Here is a 16,205-nt window from a genome sequence, read left to right as displayed (position 1 = left end):
AGACGCATGATTAATAAGAGGTAGAGTTGGGATTCTAACCCAGGAATTCTGCATTTTACACTCAAACTAAGTTCATCATTCTGACTCTCTCAAGGAAGAATAATCAAGAACCTGCTCAAGGAATCAACAGTTCTCTAAACTACCACCAGGATACAAGAGCTACCAAATGACCTATGTGCTAGAGAATATTTCAATAAATCCCAATATAACAAGAATCCTAAATTAGCTTTACAAACAGTTTATATACATCATCAAGCATACTAAAATTTTTCTCTGGTCTATCAATATTTACAGATGATATTGTTCTAATTAAGTCTACTTCTCCTATGGTGGAAAACTAGTTCCTTATTGAGGTCACAAGGAGCTACATAGAAAAGCAAAATATTCTAGCTATAATTATTTATAATAAAGACTTGTTTCCTATAATATTGACTTCAAATTAAGAAGAATAACAAGTATTCTAGTTTCACCATCATCCCAGCAAGAGAAAGTCACAACAGAACCCTACCTCTTCGTGTCTCATGCCTTCTATCATTTGCATAATGCTTATGAAATGGTGGCATCGATCCGAATGGCCAACTCGATGCGTAGGAAGAGGATGATCCTGCCACAGCCTCCATTCAGAGAGAGAGAGCTGACGAATTCCAGCAGTGGTTTGTTGAGTCTTGATCAATGATTTTAAAAACAATAAAAATGATAAAAACACACATACTCGGATTTCACAAACTGATTTAAAAAAACACGTAATATACAGATGACCAGCCTGACATAGACAAACTGAGTTCATTTAGCCACTTTCAACTAAAGTCTCAGGAGAAAAAAGACACTAATTTCATAAAGTACAGAGATGCCCTTTTAAATACTTCTCCTATAACTTAAGAAATACTTAAGAAAATGTGTGGTTTCAAAACTACTATTTTGCTAGATTTATATCCAATAACCTAATAAGGAGGCATTCCTAAGCTGTCAGTGCTACTGATCCCAACTCTTCCAGCCTTCTGCCATTCTTCACCGTCACTGGTGGTGAATCAAATACAAATCCTGAATGGCCTTGGATTTCAAGACCTATAAATCTTCTAAAAGGAACCTTTCCCGAGGTGGTTTTTCCAGCTCTCTAGGCACAATGTCACCTTTGATCAATTCTCTTCATTTCCATTAAGTTCACCAATAATTGGTTCATAATAAAATAAACAATAACATCCAATTTAAAGTTTTGCTATAATTTCAAAACAAAAACTAAAAACTAGTTTTGTACAAAGATGCTCATGACAGCATAATTTATGTTGTAATATTTTGAAAATAATCCCAGGACACACCAGGGAAACAGCTAAACAAACAGTGGTACATTGCAGAGTAAGCAGCCAGCCATGTAGACAACACCCATACAGAAACGTTCACGTGGTAGAAAGTAAGGAAGCAATGGCAGAATTTAAATGTATTACAATCATGTCAAAATATTTTATAAAGAATAGAAGAAAATTAGTAGTTTTAGAAAATGAGACTAATATTCTTTTTAAACTTGCTTACACTCAATTTTTTAAGTAAGTCGACATTCTGATGGTGAACATTCTCTCTACTCGCCAAGCTACTGAATAATCACTATAAAGAGCATCAGAAAACAGTTCAACTCACTGGTCTGTCTTTCTCATTTTGTAAAGAGAGAAACTGAACCCGAGGCAATGTTACTTCCTTAATTCCATCACTGTCTTTTAATCTATAAAGTCTGGTCCATAATTTAAATTCTTCTTCTGATAAAAACCAATCTTTCTTTGAATTAGTTTGCTTCATTCCTATAAGTTGAAAAAACAATTGAAGAGAGGTTAAAAAAAATCTGCAAGGCAAACAAAATATACATCCACTCAAACTTTCCCCCCGTTTGTCTACTCCTCATGAGAATCACTCCAACATCACTCCCGGCTCACACCTCTCCTCACCTCCTCCGCCTTCTGACGGTGCGGGTGCTCCCGTCCAGGCGCTCACACCTCTCCTCACCTCCTCTGCCTTCTGACAGTGCTGGTGACACCCCAGTCTGGGCGCTAACCTTCGGTAATGACCTAACAGAACATAGCCAGGTAGCTGGGTTCTCAGTCCTGGCTTCTTCTGTTCTCTCTCCACTTTGCTGTCTAAGCCCTGGCACAAAACAGCCAGACAACTTAAAAATGACAACTAGTACCACGATTCTCTCCTAACAGTATTGGAAGGTCAACTGAAGCTTAGGGAGGAGTGCGGGAGGGACACCAAGACTAAAGATGGTTTTCAGCTTAAGTCTCAAATGGAGGGTGGGGTGGGTGAAGGGGGCTGGAAAGGACCTACTGCTTTAAAAAATAATAGACTTATAAAAAATCTACAGTAAATTAACCCTGTTTGACTTCCATATCTCTATAAAGGGAAATAATCACCAAACTGGAAAGGATACACAGCATAAAGCATGAACTCTGGTCCAATACAGACAAGGGAGGAAACAAATCAGAAAGACTGAATTAGGAATCAGGAAACTTCTGTCTTCGCTATTCCTGACAAATAGAAATGGCAAGCAATAGGATATATTGGAGTATATGAGGAAGACATTTGGTGTAAACCTAATTCGGCCTGACTTTGTTTTCCAAAAGGGCATCAAGCACGCATTGTATATCTGCATTGTATATCTGCCCCCACATTAGCATTTCCTTAAGGATAAGCATCTTTCCTTAGGCTAGGAACCGATTGCTGTGCTCACCTGTGACCACTCAGCTCACCTGTGACCACCCAGCTCAAGACAACAGACCTGCCACCCTGCTGTGTCCATAATCACTGTGCAGACAGAGCAGTCTCTCGCAGAGTAGTCTCATGACTATTGTAAACGGGACATTTCAATCCTATGTGAAACATCCTCTTTGGGCATATATAGCCACTATGTACATGCCACTTCTTTGGTGCCCTTTCTTCCCTTTGGGAAGAAAGGCCCCAGGCCATGGTCCTCACATTTTAGCTCAGAATAAACTCTCCCAAATTTTCATTTATAGATTGGTTATGGATTATTTTTGCTGACATTCCCAAACACTGCAGAAGCAGCTTTTGTAAAATAAGGAGTTTGAACTCAGTGATCTCACAGGTCCCTTTTAGTTCTAACAATCTGAGGCTCTAAGACTTTCGAAATAGGAAAGTATTCCACTCTCCCAGTCACTTTCAATACGCTCAGGCCGCTAAGCCCAGATGAACTGCACACGACTGTACAGAAGATGACGTTTACACACACAGTCTCAGCAAGATGAATCACTGACAGTGAAACATCAGGGAGAAAGATGCAGAAAAACGAATATGAGCTAATATTATCTCAACTTCTAAAAAAGGGCAGATTCTAGAACTTTACAAAAGAAATTTGCCATCTATCCCTAGTAACATTTTAGAAATAATTAATAAACATATAGCTAATTAACATCTATAAAAATACAATGACCACTAAGAATAAGTTATGCCAACATAATCAAGTTTTGATGTTATTATTAGTTTAATAAATTCAAGAGAACTCAAAATACATACTTTGTCTTTATTTTAACCAAAAATTTGGCAAAGTCTTATAAAATGACAAATATATTCCTATTAAGTGGATACAGGCATATCCAAAAAAGCAGGAATTAACGGCTTCAAGTGAAGGAAAAGAACATTTACAAATTCAAGTGAGTCCAAAGCAGGTGACTAGCAGGGAGAGGACCCTGGAACTTCAGAGGATGACAACCATGGAACAAAGAGCTGAACAAACCTGAGATGCCCTGTCTTCAAACATAACCAGAACTGCTACATCGGTAAAGCATGGATCTAAACCATTCTTTGTATACGAAGACAAAACTACATCAATGAGAAAAAGGTACAAAGACAGATGTGTCAACTTAAGGACCTCTTCTGTATGGGGCTGTTCAACAACGGAATGAACCCTCCTAAAGGAATATAATTCCACAGCAGCAGGGATGTTCCAGCCGAGGCTGGACAAGCGTTCAACGAGAATGCTGCGGAAAGCACTCCCACCAGGAGAAGGTTGCTGCACCAGACGAGCCCCAAGGTTCCTTCCAAATCTTAAAGTAGAACTACATGATTTTATGATACTCTAAAAGCCCTCCTGAAAGGCTAAGTAAAATTCAAAAGCTAAACTTTTTAGTTTCTCATTTTCAAAGTGCTAACATTTCAAGATATTTTGAGACCACCAAAATCCCTGCAGCCCTTAAATCAGCACTCATTACTCACCGCGCTCCCCAGCACCAAAGCGTTTGCTTCTCTCTGACTCAGAATCACCAATAACTTGGTCTAACTTTGCCACTATTTGGTGTAAGAGTAAATGAAAAAAAAAAAAAGAATTTTCTCCTTTACAGAAAGAGAAAGAGACCGTTCTCCTTCCCTTTCTTAGAGCGACTCGACAGTCAATGTTTATGAATACTTCCTTTAACCCTTTGATATGTAAGCAAATCTCTGAAGGCTAAGCAAGCCTCTAGCCCACTTCTCAACCAGAAATGTTTTTCCTAAGGGTCTGGGAGCTGTCTCTTTGAGATGTAAACATCCAGGAAGACAGTGTCCCTCTCTCGTGTGCCTCTCTCTCCTGGTCACCAGAGGAGTTAGGCCCAGGCTCCCTTCTTGAAGCTGTCACTATCCGCTTGTCATAGAGATAAGAGAAGTTTTATTATTTCTTTGGATAAAGGCAACTAGCTAACACACATGGCTACCTCATTTATCAGGTGGATGTGGGATGAACTAGGAAAGGACGTAAAGCAAATGGTCCTGTCCTCTTCTATAAGGACAAGTTACCGTTAATCTTGAGAACACGTAAGTAAAGGACTGTACCTGCCTGAGGGAGGAACAGGGTGGAATTTCTTCCTGTCTTTGTATTATCCTGGTGGACAGCCTACAATGCACATTGTCAACTGCTTTAATGTTTATTCAATAATAAAACTGTTTTCTTTCTTTTCTACATTTTGTAAAGAGGCTTCTCTGGCTTGGTAGGATATTTTTAATTTTCTCAACACTGAGTTTCTATCACTCTATACCTCCAGTGTCTGCTTCCCTTTACCATGTGAATAATCTCTTACCCTTTCCAAGGAGAACACCCGTGACATCCTAGAATATACGCTGAGTTGCTCAAAGAAGTAATATATCAATATATGGCCTGTTAACTAACAACGGGGGAAAAAAACACATGTCTCAAATGTAAAATTTTTTGTTTACCATTCCTACAGTAAAAGACAGATGCCTCTCGCGGCAAGTTCCGAGAACGCTTCTCCGGTTGATAGGCACTCTGCGTGATGAACATTTTATGTAATTCTGGATTGACTCCATCAGGAACCATTCGTGGACTTCCTTGATAAAAATGAAGGACCTGCCTGTTACTCGAAATAGCTTTATAAATACTTCTTTTGTTGGACTGACTTTGATTATAAGTCTGCAAAAACAAATAAATGTCAAATTACATTATTTCTATAATAATCACTTAGCCATAACAAGCAATTATTACCTAATTTGGGTTTATTCTAAACAGTAAATTAAACCTTGATCCACTTAAATACTTAAGAGAATAGAATTTCTGCTGTCTTGAATTTTAAGCCAGGTCAGTTAACTCTTATTTTTTTTGCTGAGGAAGATATGCCCTGAGCTAACGTCTGTTGCTAATCTTCCTCTTTTTTTGTACGTGAGCAGCCTTCACAGCACAGCCACTGATGAGTGGTGTAGGTCGGTGCCCAGGATCCAAACCTGAGCCACTGAAGCAGAGCAGAAGCCAAACTGAAGCACTAGGCACTGGGGCTGGCCCTCAACGAACTCTTGATAAAAATCACTTAAAAATCTATTATTCTAAAAGCCTGCCTTAGTAATTACATTGCACAAAGGAAATCTGTCTTTTATTTAGTGTCTTGCTGTTTCTGAATAAGGCTGACATTTATATATGTATAAATTGTTTTTGTTTTTTTTTTTACTATTCCCTCATTTCAGCTTTTTCATCTCTCTACACTTCAGTTTTCTTTAGTGTAAATACAAAAAAGTACTCTTCCCCTTGCAGGGCTGTTGGCAAGATGAAAGAAGACAATGCATCTGAAGCACTCAGAACACTGCTCAGCACAAAGCAGGTGCTCGTCAAATGTGGGCCACTGCGATGATTTCACAGACAAGAAAACTAACCTGAAGAGAGACACCTTGCCTAAAGTAATTAGTGAGAACCCAATACCACTCACTGATAATACATAGACTTTTACAAGCTACTAAACATTTCATTTATTGGAATCATTGTACGGAAAACTGGATGTTACATAAGAATTATAATCAGATGAAAAGTATTGGAGAAAAAGAATTCATTTTTCAGTATGATTTTTAAAGGGTATATAAAACATTTTAAATCAATTTTTTAAAACTATCATAGTTAATGAAAAATTCCTAATCTGAAACTATATATTTGGCTACAGAAATAGTCCCACTGAGTTACAAAAATTAGTTAACACTTGGGCCAGCCCCTGTGGCCCAGTGGTTAAGCTCGGCATGCTCCACTTTGGCAGCCTGCATTCAGTTCCCAGGCACAGACCTATACCACTCATCAGTGGCCATGCTGTGGCGGCGGCCCACATACAAAAAAACGAGGAACACTGGCAACAGATGTTAGCTCAGGGCGAATCTTCCTCAGCAAAAAAATATTAGTTAATACTTTAGTTTAACAAACACAAAATGGTATTATGTACAACATGATATGTAGGAAGATATGTAGGAAGGCCTGTCACCCAAGATTGTAGCAAGGTACAATTCAAGTCCCTTATCACTTAGAATAGGCATCAGCAAACTTTTCCATAAAGGACCAGAAAGTAAATATTTTAGGCTTTGCAGGCTACATACTATCTCTGGCATGTGTTCTTGTTGGTCAGCTGATTGACTTAGGCAACCCTTTCAAACATAAAAAAAATTCTCAGCTTGCTGTAGTTAAAAAAACACAGAAAACTACACACAAAAAATAGGCCTTAAAAGCATAGGGAAATAGTAAAAGAATCCAGTCAAAAATTCTCCTAATTACAGGCCAGCCCAGTGGCGCAGTGGTTCAGGTCACATGTTCTGCTCCAGTGGCCCAGGGTTCACCAGTTCGGATCCCAGGGTGCAGACCTTTGCACCACCTGTCAGGCTGTGCTATGACAGACACCCCACATATGAAGTAGAGGAAGACGGGCACAGATGTTAGCTCAGGACCAGTCTTCCTCAGCAGAAAAGAGGAAGATTGGTGGCGGATGTTAGTTCAAGGCTAATCTTCCTCAAAAAAAAAAGAGGGCCGCTCCATGGCCAAGTGGTTAAGTTTGTGCGCTCTGCTGCGGCGGCCCAGGGTTCGGATCCTGGGTGCGGACATGGCACCACTCGTCAGGCCACATTGAGGCAGCGTCCTACATCCCACAACTAGAAGGACCTGCAACTAAGATATACAACTGTGTGTAGGGGGCGCGGAGTTTGGGGAGATAAAGCAGGAAAAAAAAAAAAAGATTGGCAACAGTTGTTAGCCCAGGTGCCAATCTTTAAAAAAAAAATTTCTCCTAATTACAATAGTGAGAATCTAATACAAAGGGGGAAAAACTCAACTATGATTACAACAAATTGTTTGGACTTTGAATACTGAAGATTTGTCTTTGGGCTGTATTTCTCAAATTTTAATTAGCAAATCATGCTTCTCCACATCTACTCACCCGTTCTTCCCGTCCCTCAGCAAGGATAACAACGATCCTGCCTTGGCGTCTGCGGCCGGTCCTACCCATGCGCTGTATAAGACGAATTGGGCTCTTCTGGGCATCAAAACATATTATAAGATCAACTTCTCCTATATCCAAACCTTCTTCACCAACACAAGTAGAAACCAATGTATTGTAACCACCACTACGAAACTGTTTCACTACCTAAAATAAAAATGATTTAAAAATAATTAGATGCAAATGTAAGAGAATTGCAGATTAAAGCATACTTTTCCATTCACCCCAAAATGGTGAAATCAGATTAAAAATCAGCATCCAGAATACTATCAAATAGGAAAAGAAGTGGCAAAATAGAAATATGAGCCAAAAGAGATTGTTGTGAAATGCAAGAGGCAGTCCTAATTCCCTTGCTTTAATAATGGTTGTGATGCCAAAAGGGTTTGCTAACAATTTACACGTGAATGAGAAATCCTAGATATCATCTTTAGCATCACTAAAAAGGTAAGAGGGCAGGTAAATGGCCCAAAGCAATGACTGCTATTTATCACATCCTAGACCTAAACTTTCTGTTAGGTGTATCTAAAGTAAGAATGCCTTCGTACTCCTGGAATTCATGTCTTAGCTTTCATACTGCCATTCCAGTGAAGGGGAGCAGAATATGCTGCCCCCCAATATGACTGGAGGGCTTCAGGACATGCTGCCCCAAAATATGCTGCTTTGGTATACTGATTATTTTGAGCTGTAGGCACTTGAAAAACAGCAAATGCAGGGAGAGACTTTCTCTGAACTGTTCTTATCTGTCTAAAAACAGATCCTCCAAAAGGAATCCAATTCTCGTCAGTGCCCTCAGGGAGTCTCATCAACTGGGGAAGACTGACTCTGTCACAGGGGAGGAGTCTACAAGTGGACCCCACACCCAAACTTTGTCACAAACTATCACACCTCCCATCTATTCTTCTAAGGGTCAGTCATATTTAGTGAAAATTATTTTTCCCCCCTAAGAAGCCTATGACCCCTCTCCCCTTTCTCTATTAAGACGGTATTTAAATCTGAATTCTAGCCACCTTGGGGAGTTAATCACCGTTCCCTGGGTATCTCCCATGTACACAGGATGTCTACGTGTTAATAAATTACCACAGCTTTTTCTCTTGTTAAGCAGTCTGTTATTACAGGGGTTTCAGGTAAGGACCCAGAAGGCTGGAAGGAAAGTTATTTTTCCTCCCCTACACCAGGATTTCTCTCTAATCAGTTTAACGAAACTACAATAGCCTGAGAATGAGTCAATGGAAAAGCCAATAAAACACTATGAAAAATTTCCTTAACCCTTACAAAGTTAGTTCTCAACCACCCTGAGCCTGTTTCTCCATATACATCAACACCAACGATACAGGCATGTGTGTGGTGGAGTGGCGGCGGAGGCAATTGAGTAAGACAATGTTCAACAGACAGACAGAGAACAAAAACAAAGTTGAATGATGGTGTTCCAGAGGAATCAGTCATGCTTTGACCAATGCTTTATAAATATATATTAAAATGTTAGAATGCCTGAACAAAATGGCTAGTGTGAAGGACAGTTATCAGAACTTACAAACAAAACGTAAATTTCAGGAGAAGATATTGATAACATAATATTGTTAACATAAAAAGGAAATATGAACTCTAGCAAAGTATAGAAATAGCCATGGACTCATGACAAAGGCCATAAAGGTCCTTTAAGCTCAAACATTCTACTCTCCTACAAGTAACGATAATTGTCAGCATTTGAACTTACGTCTCTCTGGCTCCAAAAACCCATTATCTTAACCCTTAAGCTAGTTCTATTATTAAAAACAACAACCTTAAAAGTAGGATAATAAATATAAACTTGTCACATTAAGTCCTCTTATCAGCCTTTCCAATAGCACTAGTCAAAGAGTTTTCCTTCAATATGGAAAATCTCAGCGCACAAGGAGAAGCAATGATCATGATGAAAACTTAATAATTCATTTCCCTTTGGAATCTGTAATGACATTAAGCCAAGGAAAGACTGACCTAATATTACCTGTATGGAATTTAATAAAACAGATGTCCTTTTTACCCAGATAAATAAATGGGCCAGAGTGCTAGAGATATAAAAACACAATTCTTTAATATAAACAGTTAATAGAATAATACAGGATGTCAAACAACTTCCTTTTTAGTTAACATGTATAAACTAAACTGTTATTTATTTTCCTAGGATTGATATTAATTTGCCTGGAAATTGAAAAATAAATATGAACCAGAAGCTATTTAATTAATCAGAGAAAGAAATGTGATTAATTAAATAACTCCTACTAGAATTTATAATCCACCAATCCTACCATTTCTTCATTGCTTACCTGTCACCCTAGCTTAAATTCCACTCCCTCACTCCTTTCTTACTCCATCTTTCTCAGAATAGACTCCAGCACTCATGGTGTCCCACTTTCCACCTAGTCTGAGCCTGTACCCACACCGTTCAATGTGGCTGGAGGAAAACCCCAACCATGCTGACTGGTTTCTCTCACCTTGAGTGGCCCTTAGCGCCATCGGAAAGTCATTTCCTAGTTCCTTAGCCACTGGCTCGCCCTATTCTCCTGCATAACCGCTTCCTACTCGCTCCCCTTTCATCAAACTTCCAACGTCCTCCCCTTCCTCACTCCCAGCCGCTGACATGACAAAAATCGCAATTGAATGTAGAATCGAAAAAGACCCCCCACAAGGTATCACTGCCACACCTGCCCACCACCTGTGCCTGGCCTGCACATTCTGCCTTCCTTCCTATTGCTCTTCGGATAAACTATCCAGACATCCTTAACTGAGGTCAACTCCTATAGTTGTGCACTAGATCCCATCCCTTTCCCCGTCTACTCCAAGATCTTAGCAGCAATACTCTTCTCTCGGCTCCATCATCAAGTTTTCTTTCTCAACTGACCAATCCTATCAGCATATAAGCATACTGTTATATCTCTTAACATAGAACAAATAAAAAAACCACGTACATCTCCGCTCTCCTTTACAGTAAAATCCTTAAAAGACTCGTCTATACCTCTCGCTCTGCTCCATCCTCTCCTCTCTTGAAATCACTTCAACCAAGCTTGCCCCCCCCTTTCCACTGAAACCATTCTTCTCAAGGTCACTTGCCTTCTCATCTTAGTCCAATCTCAAGTCCCAGTTATCATCGTATATGATCTACCAGCAGCATTTAAACATTTAGTCACTTCTTCCATCTCATTTGGCTCCAGGATATCACACTCTCCTGGTCTTTCACTAGCCACTTACTCTAATTCCCCACAGAATCATCATCATTGCTATCTCTCATAACAACAAGGTACCCCAGAGCTCAGTCTTTGGTCATCGTCTCTATCTCTATTCCGTCACTTGATAATTTCATCCAGTCCCATTTAGATAATGATGATTCCCAAATACATATTTCCATCAACCCTTGAGCCCATGAACTCAAGACTTACATATTCAACATCTCTACATGATGTTTACAAACGTGCTATTCACAGTCTAGTCCATCAACTATGTATTACTGGTCCCAAACAAGATATGTACAAAAATTAAGAGGAAGTATTTAGAAACTTGACAGAGTAATTCTGTTTGTTCACTCTAATAATAAAAAATTGGACATGAACTTTGTTTTCCGTTAATTAAATTTTTCTAATTCATTTTTATTGTAATGTTCAAAAGTATCTATCTGTGATGTATTGAGAGGAAATAAACAGGTCCTCCATCAATTCAGATAGTTTAAAAATACTAATCTCATAGGCATGCCAAGTTAACTGGTCCAAAACCAAGCTCCTGACACTCTCTCCCAAACCTGCTTGTCCTGCAGTCTTTTGTTAACAGAGCTCTTTCAGTGGCTCAGACTAAAACACCTGGAGTCAGCCCTGGAGGCAGCCTTCACACTCTGTTATCTCACATCCCACTCTAATTTGTCAACAAATCCTATCAGTTTGACCTTCAAAATACATACAGAATCCAACCATTCACAACCTTCCCTGCTACCACCCCAGCCAAGCCACATCACCTGGAGCTTGAATTACTATATAAGTCTTCCAACTGGTCTTCCTATTTCCACCCTCAGCCCCTACAGTTTATTATTAAGGCAGCAACAGTGTGATTCTTTTAAAATAGAAATCAGGTCATGACCCTCCTCTGTTCCAAACTCTCCAAGGGACCTCACTCAGAGTAAAAGCCAAAGTCACTAACATGGACACGATCTATAAGGCCCTAAAGGAGCTAGCCTCCCCCACTTCCTCTCTGACTTCATCTCTTGTTTCTAAATAAATGAATAATTTTTTTTTTTTAAAGATTTTATTTTTTCCTTTTTCTCCCCAACGCCCCCCAGTACATAGTTGTGCATTCTTCGTTGTGGGTCCTTCTAGTTGTGGCATGTGGGACGCTGCCTCAGCGTGGTCTGATGAGCAGTGCCATGTCCGCGCCCAGGATTCGAACCAACGAAACACTGGGCCGCCTGCAGCGGAGCGCGCGAACTTAACCACTCGGCCACGGGGCCAGCCCCGAAATAAATGAATAATTTAATTACAACTATTTGCATGAAAGCTTACTTCAGAATAAAACCGCTGTTATGAAAGCAGTTACGTAAAAAAAAAAAAAAGGGTTGTTACTCTGGCCTACATACAAATATTATTGATATAAGTGAGTAAAGGACAAAGTCAATAAAATCAACAAGGTTTCCTACGGCACCTGACAAACTGAGAAAATAGTGATTTGAGGTAATAATGAAATTGGCCAGAGATCAGGTTGGGTACTATGAGCTTTTCAAAATGCTTGACCCCTCAGTAAAAACCCACTTCACGTGTCACTCACACATTAATGTGAAGAGCAGCCATCGTCACCCACTGGATGTCTGAAACCTGCCAAGACTTCTACTCAGCCTTGAGGTGGAAAGGTGTTATCTTCAGACGCAGGAACACCTCCCAGACCCTGCCTACCAGACCCATCAGCTCCCACAACTCTTCCGAGTGCAGTGGGGACTGCTATGACAGATGTTAAAGAACAGGATTCCTCAGCTACCGATGTCGACAGAGCAGGAAAGATCTGTCAGGGTCAATCAGACATTAAAGACACTCCTAACTGTCAGTGACTACTCAAAGGCAGACTACAGCTAATCTGCAAAAACCTGTACAAGGTTTATGAAAACCAAGAGCCTAAAATTTCCCAGAAAACATATCACAGCACTTAGAAAACTTAGGCCCTCTTATTCAGAGCACAGGGCTACCTCCAATACCACCATGGTTTCCTCGATCATATTCCAAAATTAAGATTTTTAAATATTGGAAAAAAAAGATAAGCTCATTATTTGTTTGGAATAAAGTATGATTTAAAATAAACAGTAAACATTTACTGAAGACTCTACGTATGATTTCATTTAATACTAAATGAAGCACGTTTACAGATCAGGGAAACTGAGGCACAGGAGTTGCGTGCACTTGGAAGGGGCAGCGCCAGGATTCTGACAGAGACAGCATGATGCCAGACCTTTCTGCTTAACCACCACACTGTTCAGTACTTAAAAAAGTCTCAAAATCTCAACAAACACCTTTTTTGGTCTTTCAAAATATGCATTTATTTACATGTTTACAATAAATTTATATTCAAGAAGTAGCCAATTGACCAATGAGTTAAAACAAAAAAAAAGCGTAAGTGCAAAGCTAATCGATTTTATTTTTATTTTCATATCTCCAGAAGTAAAACACTTACCTCCAGTTGCTCCTTCTGGGTAAAACCCTTCATGCTTTTCCCTGAGGCGTGGCCAACAAAAGTCATCACTCTAATCATTGGCTGATGCTGTAAAAGCATTTCTGCAATTTCCTGAACACTGTCTCGAAATGAAGAGAAGATCATAACTCTGGTCTTGTCACATTTCTTTTCAGAGGCGTTCTGAGCTATATAACAAAAAATACTTTAATTACAACTTTTTAAAAGCATATAGACAAGAACTAGTTCAAAGACAAGCCTGAAACTATATGCTAATGAATGATAATTCTTTCAAAAAAATAATTTAAGACATCATAAACCTTCGCTGGTTTTCCTCCTACCTTCTCTAGTAATTTTAATAATCTTGGCTCCCTACTTCTCACTGGCTGTCATAATAAAATTCTAAGAAAATCAAACCAAAAGGACCTGAGGCACGTCTGGCCAGTCCTCAGTCACGCCTGAGGCCTGTTAGTCCCCTTTCGCCCTCTCAGCTGGAATCACAGAGCTGCAGAGCCCCCGCTGATTTCGCGCATCTTCCCTTTCCTTGCTGTCACCAAAGGCACTGTCTTACCCAGGCCTCAGAATTCTGTCCCTGAACCTACTATACTTTTGTAATCTCCAGTGACAACTGCAGAATATACCCAACAGCCAATCACAAAGCTGCTCCCAGAGTCTCTGTGTTTGGGAGGCCATAGAATCCACAAAGAAGAACATGGTTTTTGAGGCTGGGCCACTTACTCGCTGGGTGATGTGTGACCATGGTAGCTATTTAACCTCTTTAAACTTTAGTTTCTTCACATCTAAAATGGGCTGTGGTGATGATTAAATGAAACAGTAAACATAAGGTATGTAGACTTGCATGGAGCAATTAGTTAATAATCGCAAGTTGTGTGGAGTTCGTGGTGTTGTTCGTTTCTTTTCTTTTTAAGCTTGCTTGGGACTTTGACAAGCCTTTTTTCTTCCACGTGATTTACACTACATTAATCATCATGAGGGTGCCAGGGACAACCCTAAGGATTAAATGACTCAAAACATACAAAGCGAATTCACAGTACATAAGCAAACAGCAGGAGCAGCTGTACAGGAAAGTATTCTAGATAAACCTCCTCTGCATTACCCAGCATCAAGACTCCATCTGACCATCTCCTGACCCTCTGCTCCTTCTGGTGTAAGCCAGTCTCCTCAGCCGGCCGGCAGCCTGCCTGTCTCCCTTCACTCCACTGCAGCTCCTCTTCCAAAGTCATGAGTAACTTCCAGATCACCAAGTTCAACAGACGCTTCCTATTTAGTCCATGGTACCACACGCCTCGGCAGCATTGAACACAGTCGGCTCCTTCCTACGAACAGTCCCTTCCTTCAGCTCCTCTGACACCTGACTTGTCTGTCCCTTTCTCAATCTCCTTGTGGCTTTTTCCCTCTGAACTCTGATGCCAGTATTCTTCAGGACTACATTCTGGGTCTTCTCCTGTCTCTAAACTATTCCTGGTGATGTGACCACATCTATTCCTGAAACTTTAAATATTACCTTTATACTGATGACTCCAAAATTTATTCACAGGCATGTAAATAGATAAAAATATCCCAGACCACTAAGATCCAGACGCACTTACCAGCTCCCTGCACACCTACACCTGGATGTCTCAAAAGCATCTTAACACGTTTGCTCTTTCTTCTCTATGCTGTTCTTAATTTTCTCTCTGCTCACATAATGATACACGCACACACACACACACACACACACACATATGCACACCCATGTGACTCCTTTTTTCTCATACTCTTTGTCAAACAACAAATACTGTTGGCTCCAACTTCAAAAAACATCAAGAATCTATAAGCACTTCTCAGCCCCTCCCCTACCCCTGCCTTGGCACAAGACATCATCGCCTGTTATCATCTGAAACTAGCATATAGTCTCCTCATTGGTCAATGTCTGCTCTCCACAAACCTGCCAATTCTACCGCTCTGAACTCCTTGGCAATAGTTTCACAAAGCGTAAGCACTTGCAGAATAAACCAAAGTTGTGACTCAGCTCACAAGTCTTAGTGATCTGGCCCTGGGCTCCCTCACCCATCTCCGCCTACACCACTCTCACCCTCATTGCACTACTCCAGCCACATGGTTTGTTCACTGATTCCTAATTAGACCAACCACCCTACTGCCTCAGAGCCTTTGAATGTACTGTTCCCTCCACCTGGTGTGATCCTCCCACAGGAAACCACAAGGCTTGTTCCCTCATTTCCATGAGTACAGCTCAGACATCACCCTACAGACAGGCTTTCTCCAACACTCGACAGAACAGCATCCTCCATGACTCTCTCCTTACCTGCTTTACTTTCCCTACCATTATATCAGATTTTGTTTCATGTCAGCTTCCCTTATATTGCCCCATACTGACTTTCCTTTTATATATAATACCCTATTCTTAACATTCCCACCATTTCCCTTGCCCCTAACCTCCCAAAATCTCTCAGAGCTTTTTTCTAGTCACTAGAGTAATTAAAAGCCTATCTTCTCCGTAAGAAGTGTTAGCACAAACTAACAACTCTGTCTCACTCTGAAGCTACTAAATACGACTCACCATTCCACGACTTGAAGTGGTCAACTACAACTTCTTCTAATTTCTTTAACTTTGGATGACTGTAGAAAAATGTTTTATCTTTATCTCCTGCAAAAAAAAAAAAAATTCTATATTTTTCCATATTCAATTACATTAATGCATTTTAATTATCCTTTTCAAAATGAATTTGTTACTTTTTTCTTTTTATTTAAATAGTAAGTAGTATCTGGGAGCACATAAGCATT

The 16,205-nt window shown here is 40.0% G+C and overlaps 1 protein-coding gene across 1 annotated transcript in view; it reads right to left on the bottom strand.

Annotated features, from left to right (window-relative positions):
• The window catches only part of FANCM (FA complementation group M), a 52,430-nt gene that overhangs the window by 21,027 nt on the left and 15,198 nt on the right, over positions 1 to 16,205 (bottom strand). Inside the window, exons 8-13 of the mRNA XM_044765567.2 lie at positions 15,982 to 16,068; positions 13,404 to 13,588; positions 7,668 to 7,874; positions 5,191 to 5,404; positions 1,633 to 1,790; positions 509 to 664 (exon numbers count right to left, since the gene is read on the bottom strand). Of these exons, the coding sequence (XP_044621502.2) occupies positions 509 to 664; positions 1,633 to 1,790; positions 5,191 to 5,404; positions 7,668 to 7,874; positions 13,404 to 13,588; positions 15,982 to 16,068 (1,007 nt within the window). The remainder of the gene's footprint in view (positions 1 to 508; positions 665 to 1,632; positions 1,791 to 5,190; positions 5,405 to 7,667; positions 7,875 to 13,403; positions 13,589 to 15,981; positions 16,069 to 16,205) is intronic.

This window comes from Equus asinus, chromosome 2, assembly GCF_041296235.1.
Source record: "Equus asinus isolate D_3611 breed Donkey chromosome 2, EquAss-T2T_v2, whole genome shotgun sequence".
NCBI classification, from domain to species: domain Eukaryota; kingdom Metazoa; phylum Chordata; class Mammalia; order Perissodactyla; family Equidae; genus Equus; species Equus asinus.
Note: the sequence above shows the minus strand (reverse complement) of the source record. Positions and strands in the feature narration are given on the sequence as shown.